Raw genomic sequence first — 12,555 nt, forward strand, 5'->3', positions numbered from 1 at the left:
TGTCTAACCCAGCTGCTGCTCTCCCCTGCACAGAATGGGACAAAGGGGCTTCTCATCAGCTCCACCTCCAGCACATTTGCCAGACAAGTGAAAGGTGGAAAGAGATCACCTTCTCCATCTCACCACAAGCAAGATGAAAATCCTAGAACAGGTTAAGGTTCTGTGAGGCACATCCATTTCCCCTGTAATTCCTGCTAAGGGACAGCAGCAAAGGTAAAACATAAACATGAACATAAAACTTTTTATGACCAAAGAAACACAAAAAAATGTAATCAGTGGGAACTACTGTATATGGGTTTGATCTAGTGATAAATTAAGTACCCACAGTTTCTAACAAGAGCCAGATGGAATGTCAGTTCCCCCTCAGTTCCCAGAACCAGGCCCTTTGTTAGCAGTTGTTCATATACAGCTGCTATATAGCACAGTTCTGGTTTCTTACACTGTGGAGACCTCTTCTTGAAGTCAATTAGCATTACGCCTGGACAAATATTGCAGGATCAGGCTATTCATTAAAGCCCTGAGACCACAACTGCCTCTATTTGAATTCTGTAATATGTCAGTCAAGGATACACAATTACCCGCCAAGTCCTGAGACGGCTAAGGTCACATGAGGGTTTTATCGTATTACTGCAGTGCACCACCTTCCTTGCCAGCCCCTTGCTGTTCTGCTACAGGCTGCATTACCATGCATCAGCAAATACACGGGCATGCTGCTATATTTAGTGTTTCATACATACCACTAAAATAGAGGATGTGTCAGCTTTTAATCTGACTTCACATTTTTGTCAGCAAATTAACAGCTCATCTTCCCTAACAGTGATGAAGAGTGCTCTCTGTTAGTCATCTTGAGCTACGTGGTGATAGCTCTAAAATATATTAGGCAGCTAGAATGCACAAGCTGAATAGAGAGATTTTTACTAAGAGATATACTAGGAGATATTAAGGATGCATAGCATCATTCAGCCAGGTTTTAATAGTGACTACCACAGGCTACCTGAAAACCCAGCAGCAATCTGATGGCAAGAGGAGCAGCTAGGCAGGATGTTCTCAGGGGTACCACAGCAGGCCATTAGGGCCTCCTGGGTTAAAAGTCCAAAATAGAGATAGGTGGTGCAGATTTGGATTGGTGGAGCCTTCTCTTCTCCAGGCTGAGCACCCCCAACTCTCTGCCTTTCCTCATTGAAGAGGTGTTTCATCTCTCTGATAATTTTTGTGGCCAGAGCATCACCATTCCCAGTGCACACCCTGTTAAACCTACCAGTGTTATTACATCTGGAAGTAATGGTCCTAGCCCTGGTTAGCACACAGCAGCACTGCCAGCAATACTGGTCCCCCAGGGTGGCTGAGGGGTGTCTGCAGCTGCAGACACATTTCAGGTATCCTGCTTAACATACTGAGAGGTACCCACTGCAAGTCCAGGGAATGGAACCCCCAGAATTTTACATTTATCTGAACAAAATAAAATTTAAAATAAAATTAAAATAAAATGCTAGCAAGAGAGAGAGCAACATTCCAAAGGGCAGGGCTTTTTTCCCACCTCTCACACACAAACCAGGTTTACATGGAGAATGACTAGAAGCCAAGGACAGCCCAACCCCAGGGAAAGGGCTGCAGGAGCCCTTCCAGCCTGGCTGCAGCAGCTCTGAGCTGCCCCATGCATCCACAGCTCCTGCAGGAAGCTGGTTGGAGGGTCCACCTCCACCCAAAATGTCTGATACTATACGGTGGGAAGTGCAGGGTGCTGCCCCAATATGACGCACAAGTACTCTGGGAAATCACTCTCTTGGGTCTTGAGAGCTCTGGTTTGAGAGAGCTCTTTCCAAGAAAGAGGTCAAAAGAAGAAATTAGAAAAGTGAATGAGGAAGAAAAGGAAGTGATAACAGATGGAGAAAGTGATGCAGAAAATGAACATGAGTGGAAGATTACTGTGTTCTGTATGTGGCATGTGGCTGATAAGGGCAGGAAAGGTATTACTCTCATGCCAGAAATCAAAAATAGAAAAAAAATTATTATGCAGAAAGCAAAGAAAATACCAGAAATGTTTAGGAACTGAAAATCTGGAAGTAACCTTGTCCCTCAGTCCAAGACATAGATATGGCCAATTCTTTATTTTAAATATTTATTTATTTATTTTCAGTGCTTTAACATAACAAATTTCAAAGCCAAAGTTTCAAAGCTAAATAAAAAGAAAAACTTCACACTTCGAAAACTTTTAGATCATTTCATGTCAAAATGTGCACACCTATTTTTTTCAGAAATTATTTGCAATAGAAATTAATGGACCCTAACCTTTTCTTTGGTGCAGTTTGAAGAAATGAGCATTTTCTGTCAGAAGCATTTTAATGATAAGTTTATTACCAGTTCTATCGTATACTAGATTTCTATGATTAAAATTCCACCTTAGTGACCAAACTGTCAGAAAATGACCTGCAATTCTTCTTTCATGCCTGCAGTTATTAAATTTTCAACCATCATATTCTGCTGTAAAGATGGGTGCTAAACTAAATCTCTCTTTTGCTGACAAAATTAATGCTATCATAAAAGTAAAACAATTAAAAAATTAACCATAATAAAGGATGGGAGTGCTCAAAAAAGAATCAGTTTTATTTAAAAATCTATATACCATTGATGTGTTTGCCTTTTCTTTACGAAGCAAGTGTTCACTGTCACAGAATGGTTTTGATCCAAGCAATGAAAACAATAAAAACAATTGCTAAATCAATTGATGGAATTTGTTCAGCTTTAGAAAAGCACAAACATATGTTTAATTGGAAAACATCATCATGGAACATACAGAAAAAGTTAATGTTCACAGAACTTGAAAGAAAATACTTCTCTTTACACCATGCTCAACAGCCTTCACGTTCTGTTAACCTGATGTTAAGTACATGAGGGCAAAACTGCCTACAGACACCCGAGTTTTCCTGGCCCTGGTTGCTGGCATTTTGCTAAGTCAGCACGTTTGCCAGCAGAGCCATTGAATCGGTGACACTGGCTGCAAAAGGCTTTGTTCATCTGTTTCTAGTAGACTTAAGGTGGCCCTTGGAAAGAACTGAGGATGCAAGTTAGAGCAGAGACAGATGCTACTCCGAGAAAGAAGAAATTACTGAGTTAGCAAACTGGCTTAAATTAGTCCTTCAGGCAAAAAAAAAAGATGCTCAGTCATCTAGGGACAGAGGGATAATTACAACAACTATGTCCAACTGCTTTCATTTTAATTGACACACACTGCATACATATTAACAGAAAAACCAGTTGGAAATGGGTGACTCCAGAGGTCAGTTGTTTTAAGACTGAAATATTTCTAGCTGGCAAAGGCCTTAGTGGGAATGAGGATTCACTTGGACTTCGGGGACATGTCTTTTTTGCAGAACTGTGGGGCTGTTATTAAATTCCAGTAACCCACATTCTGGGAAGCAATTTCTTTTCTCTGTATTTCTTAATTGTGCTTCATTACAATTTAATAAGGACATTTACCCTCAATTAAGCAAATCATCCAAGCAGTTGCTTACTCCCTATTGCAATGAACTGATTTTGTCAAATGCAGGTTTAATTGTGTGTTAATTGCTTTGCTGAATCAGGATATCTTTGTGTATCTTTGTGTATCTGTCTATCCCAAACTTTCTTTAGCTCCTGGGGTTCAGGGTATCCACATCTTTAACTCCACTTACTGGTCTGATCTTGGTGCTTTGCAGACTGTCAGCTAGAACTACATCATCTCCCCATAATGGTCAAACTCACCAATGCTGTTAATATTGACAACTGCATCAACCAGCCTGTGAGCTCATGCTATGGAGTGATTCGAGCTCCATGATTCTGCCAATGGGGACAGGCCCAGGAAGGTGTTATAGTTTTTGTTAAACGTGCCCATGTAATGAGCTCTTCATCAGATTCAGCTGCTGTGTGGGCACTGAGCCATAAGCACTCAGGTACTCCTCACCTCACCCTATGCCCACCAGCACCACACAAGCCCTTCAGTTCCGCTTGGACACCAATAAAAACTTATCCCTGATATTTCAGAACTCACCTTGCAAGGTGTAAGTCAAAAGCTGCTGAATTACCAGCTTTCCTAAGCACCATGTAAGTCCTATACCACCACGTCACGAGCAACACCATGGTATTGATCGTAGCAACCACACTAAATAACCAAAACTCAGAACACCAGAGATTCCCATGAGTTCTCAATCAATGCATGTACATCTACACAAACCACCAAGAAACTCTGAAGAAGTAATACAGTGTCTTACCTGCTTTTTCCTTACACAGCTTCTGAAACAGCACCTGCAATAAATAAATTAATTTTTGTTCAATAATTAGACAGTTTTTTTCCATCAGATAAATTCCACATTTCAGAATTACAATATATGTAATGCTTAAACATCATCACAGAGCATAAAATCCAGAACTCATCAATAAAATCATGGGGAATATCTAGATTTTCTTGCAAAGAACAACCTGGTGCTCATTCCCAAACCAGGTTCATCTGTCTTGCAGGGAATGAGCTTCGGAGCAGTCTCTGGCACAATAAGAGTATGTGCTGCAAGGACACATGAGGTCCAGCTCCCTGGAATGTGCCTGAAAGTGTCTCGGGATGGCAGTGGGGCCTGGGGAGGCAGCACACAGGCTGCCAGTGAGACACGGGGGGGCAGCTGTACCAACAGGTGGGAAACAGGATACTGTGGCTATAGAAGCCTGGAGTAGTACAGTGATGGTTCTTGTTCTTTTGTGACCGGAAGAGTGTCCTTCTGTCTGAAAGATGTGGACAGGCTGACTTGCCATGTTGTTTTCTTCGTATTTTTCATCTCCCCCCTTCAGGTCTGTCATGCTAACTGGAAGTAGTACCATTAACATCGTGTTGGATGCATCTCTTGCTCCATTACTTTTCTCTTTGATAGCTTTCAGTGCCCAAATTAGGAGGCTGTTACCAGTGATTAAATGTCTATCACCTGTTCTCCTTTCAGATGATAGATCCATCAACTCTCCCACTAATGCAGTCTATAAATGAAACTACCATAATGCTTGAAACTGTGTCTAATTTTTTAAATATTAATTAAACATAAGGTTGAGCTGATTCTTTCAGATACCAGTGAACTCACAGGTGTGAAGTGCCTGGTCTGCAGACAGCTGAAATGGCAGCCACTCCTGTACCTTGTAAGTGACAGACTCCTGTTCTTGTTATCTGCTTGTCCCCATATGGAAAATCACCTGCACCTTTCTGCCAGATGCACCAAGTGGTCTATTATCTCTTCAGTCAATATCACCTCTGCAGCCTTGATAGGAATCTGTCTATAAAACCATGTTTTTCATTTACCTTTTATTTAGTGAAGAATTTTACTGAGATATTGGAAAATTTCTTCTCTAAGCACAGAACTGAATTGGCTAAGCACCTCTAAGTAACAGGAAAAGCCCAGCTAGACGGCAGTTGTTTTGCTTTCTGTGAGGCAATTTCCCTGCAAAAATGCTCCTTCCGCAGTCTGAAGGTCTGCCTGAGCAGCAGCTGAAGTCAGCCTGTCTTTAGCCATCTGGGACTGAGTGAGGTGGTCATTTCCAGATAGGAAAATAACGAGTTCAAATCAGGTTTTGTTAATGGCAATTTGTAGGTTGGTATAATTCCAAGCCAAGGCCCTCTCTGGCTCCTGCATACTGCTGTACACTTCCCTGGACTGAAATGATTTGTATAGATTTCATCTGGGCTTCTTTTTGATTTTTAGCTCAGTGATAGTGAACTGTCCACAGAGACTAGAGTTTTCTTCCCCAGCGAGGACCCATCAGTGCCAGGCTCTGTGGTACCTGCACAGACCCTTTTGCCAGACCTCTTCTGCTCTTGCTCTTTGAGACACTGGAGGATTTTCTCCCCCCAGGTTTTCTACAGCCTAGAAAGGGAGAACATGCTTCTCATTTCTCTCTGGCTGAAGAGGAAATTCAACACATTTCCCAAATCTTTATATATTGGTCCTTCTGCAAAGAGAAAGGAGCAAAACTTTAGCACTACAAGCCAAAATTTCTCTAACAGCATCACTTAAAGAGTCAGTGCTGAGTCCATGAGAGAGGGCTCAAGCAGAAGCATCACACTTCCATAGACAAGTGGGAAATTCAGAATCACACTGTCGATTGGCAAGAGAGAAGGAGGTTCCACATCAGCATGCTGGGATTTTGGGCCACCTTTTTGCTCAAGGAACATTATTCTGTCCCTTCACTGTGCAGCGAGCTGTGTTGTTCTTAATCATCCTGCTGGGGACAGGCACCTGATTTTTAGCATCATGACTCTGGCAAAAGCACACTGGAGGCAGGTGCCTAAAATGCCATTCTTCTGCCATATTCTTCTTGAAGAATACATAAATGCTATGTGTATCAAAATAAGTGTGTTAGTCCTGCTTGGATAACTGGTTTCTGTGTTCTAGCACAGCCAGAAGGGCATCAGCTATTATAAAACCAAACCCAGGCTATGTTAACTTTCAAAATCTTTTTATGATGCCATACAAAAAGATGCAAATTGTTGCTGGAACCATCCCAAGTGGCAAAAGAGAGCTGCTAACTAAAATTGATTTATGGAAATAATAATGATAATGCACTATATAACTGATTGTATAACAAAATACATTTGCTGGAGGACTAGCATCCCATCTGAGCAGCATGGCACCATCTAATCAAATGGTCCAAGAGAGTACAATTATAGCCAAAAGCCTGTTGCAGCACCTGCTACTATGAATAATAAAGAAATCATTTGCTTACGACTCCAGCTGTAGCAATTTTGCAAGTGGAAGTGCCAAACAGAAGCCAAAGCCAAATACACTCTGCTGCTATAACCATGTTTTATTTGCTGAAGCATGTAAACTAGCCTGCAGAAACCAGGAATTTATTAGATACTGGGCCCATTTCTCCTCTCCCTAGAAGTGCTGTGTCTCGGTGGGGCCATCTCACATTCACCTACATGAGCAAAGGTTCCCAAGAAGCCCACCTGTGTGGCACCACTCTTTGCTTTACGATTGGAGCAGGAGAAGCTGGTCTTGTGAACGAGGCAAACCTGCCCTCAGCAGCAGTGCAGCTGGTTCAAGGGACATCTTGCCATGAAACTCAGCTCAGAGGACTCATTGACATGGCTAAAGAAGAGATGGCCATTGATGAGGCTGAAGCACCGTACCTGGATTGGCCCACCTGAGTCAGAAGCTCCAGCTCTGCTATGAACTGAAGAGCTCTGCTACTGGGAAGCCTGCCCTCAGCAGTGGGGTCCAGGGGACAGCCAGTGCCACTTGGCCTTGTGTGAGGGACAGGTCCCTGGACCACATTTATATTGGTCTACAAACATAGCCTCCAAGTCCACAGTATTACATTTATGGGTCCTGTACAGATGAACACAATGCCCAGAGAATATGTTAGAAATCACAGAATGAATTGTTTGAGTTGGAAGGGACCTTAAATATCATCTAGTTCCAACCCCCCTTGCTTGGGCAGGGACACCTCCCATTAGATCAAGTTGCTCAGAATACTCTAACACTTCCAGGGAGGGGGCATCCACAAAACCTGAATCTTATAGAGTAAGATGAAAATGATGCCTCTGCTCAACAGGTACCTAAATCAGGGACACCTTTAAGCGTGTGAGTGATCCCATTAAAACCCTTTGACTTACAGAGTGATGTATGTGAAAAAGTGTATTTGGGGCATGAAACAAAGAAATAAAGGCTATGGGTGTTTTGGAGGAAGGGAAGTGACTATATTGCATTTACAAAGAACCTGAAAGATTTTCCTGAAAGGCATTCTGTGCAGAAACAAATTACTCAATGAACTCCATAGATTAAACAGAAATGAAGGTAGAAGCAAAACGCCAGCATTACAAACTCAACAAGCAAAATAAACACACTCATCACAAAATTGTTTCTTGATGTATACATAAGCTTTCATGGTTATAAGTGGTTAGGGCATGGAACTCATCAAACAACTGGATTAAATTATTTAATAGTGCCCCAGTAAGCTTATTGTCACATAAAATCTTTTTTTCTGGCACAGAAGATAAATACGAAGTGGTTTACTTGAACAACTTCAAAACCATTTTAATTTGCAACAGCACAGAGATTCTGCAATGTCAGACAATCCTATAATACCATATGATTTAAAAGAAAAAAAAAAGAGACCTTTTTTATCCAAGTCTTTGGCTTCCTTCTTACCTACCAACTTCTATTAGTTATTAGCTATTTTATGCTCTAATTGCAAACATGACCAAATCTGTCACTGATATTTCAGAGCACCTATCACACCTTCCAAAAAAAAAAAGAAAAAAAAAAGAAAAAAAGCTAATTAGTGTACCTGTCTAGCATGGAAAAAAAAAATTTCTGGATGTTTAATAAAACACCAGACAATTTATTCAACATAGATATAGTATAAAAAAATATCACTGCTATCAAATAAGCCCTGGCATTTTGACAGGACTACATGACATCTGTTGTTAATAAAAAAGGCTTTGGATTCTGCAAATGTACGTTCCGTGGTGAGCAAACAGCAGCACCACTCTGAAACACAACACTTCCTTCAGAGGAAAATAAAAAAAAGATAAATCTGTACAACTTCTTAGTGGTTAACTGATAGAGAAGGAAAGCACTCTGAGCTGGAAAAAGTGCCGCAAACTATAAAGACTGAAAATCCTGCTGGTTCCTCATTCTGCTGCCTTAATAATTTGCTAGGCTTTAATTAAAGCGACATATAGACAATTCTAAAGGAGGAAACTAGCAATCCACATGCAAAACTCAACCATCTGATTAGCAGGTTTATTAGATCCTTTCAGAAAGATGTTGACAGATGGAAAGAAAATCCTAGTTACCAATTCAAAATAAAATTCTACAGCCCAAAAGGAGAAGTAATATTATGACACTCAGCATTGTCAGCCTTAACTTGAAGTTGCCCAGCCCCAGCAATGAGATCTTCAGCCTGGATTACACTTGCAAGTTTCCCAGAGAGCATTAGTCGGCTGACATGAATGGCAATATTTAAGTTATCCTGCAAAAAACACTGCTGAGATGGCTGTGTGAGAAATCCAATTTCTCTCAGACTTGGCCCTGAGGTTTGGTACAGGCTTGAAACCTCTGCTGGATTTAGGTGCTTAAGTTGTATCTTCAAACGCTGACAACAGGGCTCACCATTTTCCTCTAAAATACAGCCACTGCAGAGGTGTTCTTGGAGACCATGTTTAATATACAGCCTGAGTGTAATTAGAGAAGTTGCTTGGGGCATGGAAGACAGATCTTGGCTGGATAGGATTCAGCCTCATATTTGCTGCGTCACAACACGTTGGCCTCCTTGCGAGGTTAGAAAGTAGAGGGAGGAGGAAATTGTCAGTTTCTTCAATTAAGCTGAGCTATTGCACTGTAAACTGTTCGTAACTGATGGAGTCAAGGAAAGAATGAAGAGTAAGCAGCTCCCTGCTCTGCAGTCCACTTGCTCATTCACAAGTGGGGAAATTTGGGTCCAGGTCCCCTTTTCTAGACTCGTCAGTATTTGGAATAAGAAACTGTTGTTAAGAAATCCAGATTCTCATGCCTTTTTTTGTCATTGTATTTTAAAACAATGGAAGACATTAAGAGTATACACAGCACTGATCCAGGCAATCTTGTTGCTCATGCAAAGGTTAGCTTTAGCAGAGCTATTTGTCAATGGACTGGAGAGAGCACCCATGTTGGACTCAAAGCCCAGGGCGCATTTATGAGCCCTTGATCATCCCCACTATGTAACTTCTGGGTCAGCCCTACCTCTGTTTTCAACTGCTCCCATTAACTGTCCACAAATTAAACCTTAGCACTGTTCAAGAGATTGGGGACCACTCCCAAATGGCAGAATGAAGGTTGACTCTGCTCTAGATCTGCTTCTTGCCACCCTGCAGAGTCCTCCAGCACCATCTCTGCATCCTTTGTTCCCTTGGCCACCTCCTCATGTCATACTCCACAGCGTGCAGAATGTGTCCATTCCCTAAACCCCTCACCTCGTGGCTTGCAGCAGCTTCCACCTCACCGTGGGTATAGAAGATCCCATAGGCAAAATAATAATTGAGTCACAGGACCCCAGGAGACCACAAAGGGCATAGTGGAGATCAGGGCCAAGTGCTGCAAAGGATGGGCACGCTCAGGCTGCTCTGTGGAGTCTCTCAGCACTCTCTCTTGTACATGCCTGTCCTAAACAATTTAACATTAAATATATTTTCCCTATGTTAGCATACAGCACAGCTGTCTTAGTGACAGATGGCTACTTCAGGTATATTCAAATATAAAAATGGTCTATATTTTTGAAGCTGTACAAATATGTAGAAATAATTAACATTACTGAAACAAACAAACAACAAACATGCATAGTCCAAACACTTATCAGCTCACTTGAAAGTAATGAATACATGTACTTGAGCAAAGCAGAGATTTGGCTGGTTTTATAAATTAATATTTTTAAAACTTGATGCAACTTGAAAGAATTTCTAAGGCTTCCTCCCTTCTCTAGTGCAGCTTATTGAGACGTTTGCTGCTATCTAACCTGTACTCCAGTGTGTTATCAAAAACAAAGCAAAACAGTCATAAATAAGTCCAGTTCTGGAGATGCACTGCAGAAACACTATTTCCACAGATATTTTAAACCTCCGAGATTTCATCTCATTTCCCTGTGAGCTATGTAAAGTTTCAAGGGGTTGTCAAGAAAGGAATTTAAATAAAATAAACTGGGTTTCTCTGTAGCTGACATGGATAAAGCTTAATTTAGGGATTCTAATTTATTTATTTGCTTTAAACTGGCGAAGTCATACAAATTGTCTTTTTCCTGGTTTCTCTGAGGATCAATCATACAAAAACTTCTAATCCTGTGCAAAGAAAATGAACTGTAATCTTTTATGATTGTATTTCTCAATATCATCCAAGGGATGACTAAGGGATTCAGGCATCCAGAAGAATTCAGATGACAGAGAACTGTCATTTGAAAACATGAGACCGAGTATGCTGAGTTCTATTCTAAAATTATCAAATACTGTAAATATTGCCTACAGATATAAAAGCGTATTTAATAATAGTGCACAGTTTTAAAGAATATTTACTGATTATTGAAAATTATTTTCCTTCACTTAGTGTTTCAGTTAGCAAAATAAGACTTGTTTTTAAAAAATATTTTACTTTATTAAAAATTTTTTTTCAAATTTTACATGAAGATCAGTGCTGGTTTGAAAACCACTGACACAGAAAGATTTATTCCATTCTTTTATTCTGTTTGCTACAAATCTGTATCTATTCTGCTCATGTTCTATTGATAAAAGTCCAGAAACTAATGTGACACTGCATGTTACTGTACTTTTGAAAGCTTTGATCAAATAGAAAACTGTTTTTAAATTATTTTGCAGTGAAAAATTATGAATTACTTATGAAAGAAAAAGGTTTACAGCAAGTGGAGCAGGAAAATAAGAAAGTCTTTTACTTTGAACATTCAAGAATGTTCAAAATGAAATCAGCAGAAAACAAGTAAAAAGACCAATGGCAAAGGAAAATGCGTTTTAGTAACTGTATCTTATCATACTTACTTTAAAAATGTATAATATTAACAGAGAAGGGAGGTTTTATACTTTTTGCAGCTGCTAATAAGATTTCAAATGTCAATCAATTATGACACTGGTGGTTATACCCAAATTGTTATTAAGAGGAATTTGGCTCCAAATACATGAGGAGCAGCCATCTGCATTGAGTGTTGGGATGTGTCTCTATGGTATTTATTATGATATTTCATAATCCAGTTGCTCATTTTGCCATCAGATTGGGTGATGCCATTCCCCCCTTGTGGCTCAGCTGGCCATGCCTATTCATCTTCCACCAGCACTGGCACTCATCTTGACAAATCCTGCTGTTTCATTTGTTGCTTTCGTCATGAGACCTTGGTTACAGCTGCCATTTCCTCTGTCTGACAGATTGCTTTGTTCAATATTGTGTAACATCAGGGGGTTTTGCTGTCACTATTTTACATTATCTCTGCTTCTCCTGTGATGTCCTCTATGGGATAACATGACATGGATTGCTATTCCACAGTGGTCTTCTCACGTGGATTTTAACCTCCATCCATCGTTGGTGCTCTACCCAGATATGACAGCTGACTGACATTGCAAACATTACAGAAGTTTGAAGCAGCAGTCCTGAAGAGCTACCTATCTGATCTCCTGAATTTGGCCCCAGTATGACTAGGTGAAACTTGAGCAGGAAACTTTTCCTATTATTTAATGAATAGTGAAAAGCCACAGTGTGGAGAAGAGCCTCTTTGTTGCTGACTATGCAGGTGTGTTCAGATGCCACCATTCACAATAGAGAAACAAAATGTTGCTGTGGTTTGCAACTGATCCACAAATTCCACAGAATGATGAAAGCAGTGACACCAGAATCAGTAGGAGAGGTAAACTGGAGACTGCAATTAAGGCATTTTTCCACTCCTTTTTTATTTATTTATTCATTCATTTATTTATTTATTTATTTAAAAATACCAATTCAATTGACACAACCCTTCAACAGGGAAAGAAAATTATCATATACAAAAAGCAAATTATTGGCATTGCTGAAA

At 40.4% G+C, this 12,555-nt stretch overlaps 1 protein-coding gene across 2 annotated transcripts in view; it reads right to left on the reverse strand.

The window, feature by feature from the left end:
* STARD13 (StAR related lipid transfer domain containing 13) overlaps positions 1 to 12,555 on the reverse strand; it is a 303,125-nt gene that overhangs the window by 162,984 nt on the left and 127,586 nt on the right. For both annotated transcript variants that reach the window (XM_051630188.1, XM_051630178.1), the window contains exon 5: positions 4,248 to 4,281. In XM_051630188.1, coding sequence (XP_051486148.1) covers positions 4,248 to 4,281 — 34 coding nt within the window. The remainder of the gene's footprint in view (positions 1 to 4,247; positions 4,282 to 12,555) is intronic.

This window comes from Apus apus, chromosome 1 (assembly GCF_020740795.1).
Source record: "Apus apus isolate bApuApu2 chromosome 1, bApuApu2.pri.cur, whole genome shotgun sequence".
NCBI classification, from domain to species: domain Eukaryota; kingdom Metazoa; phylum Chordata; class Aves; order Apodiformes; family Apodidae; genus Apus; species Apus apus.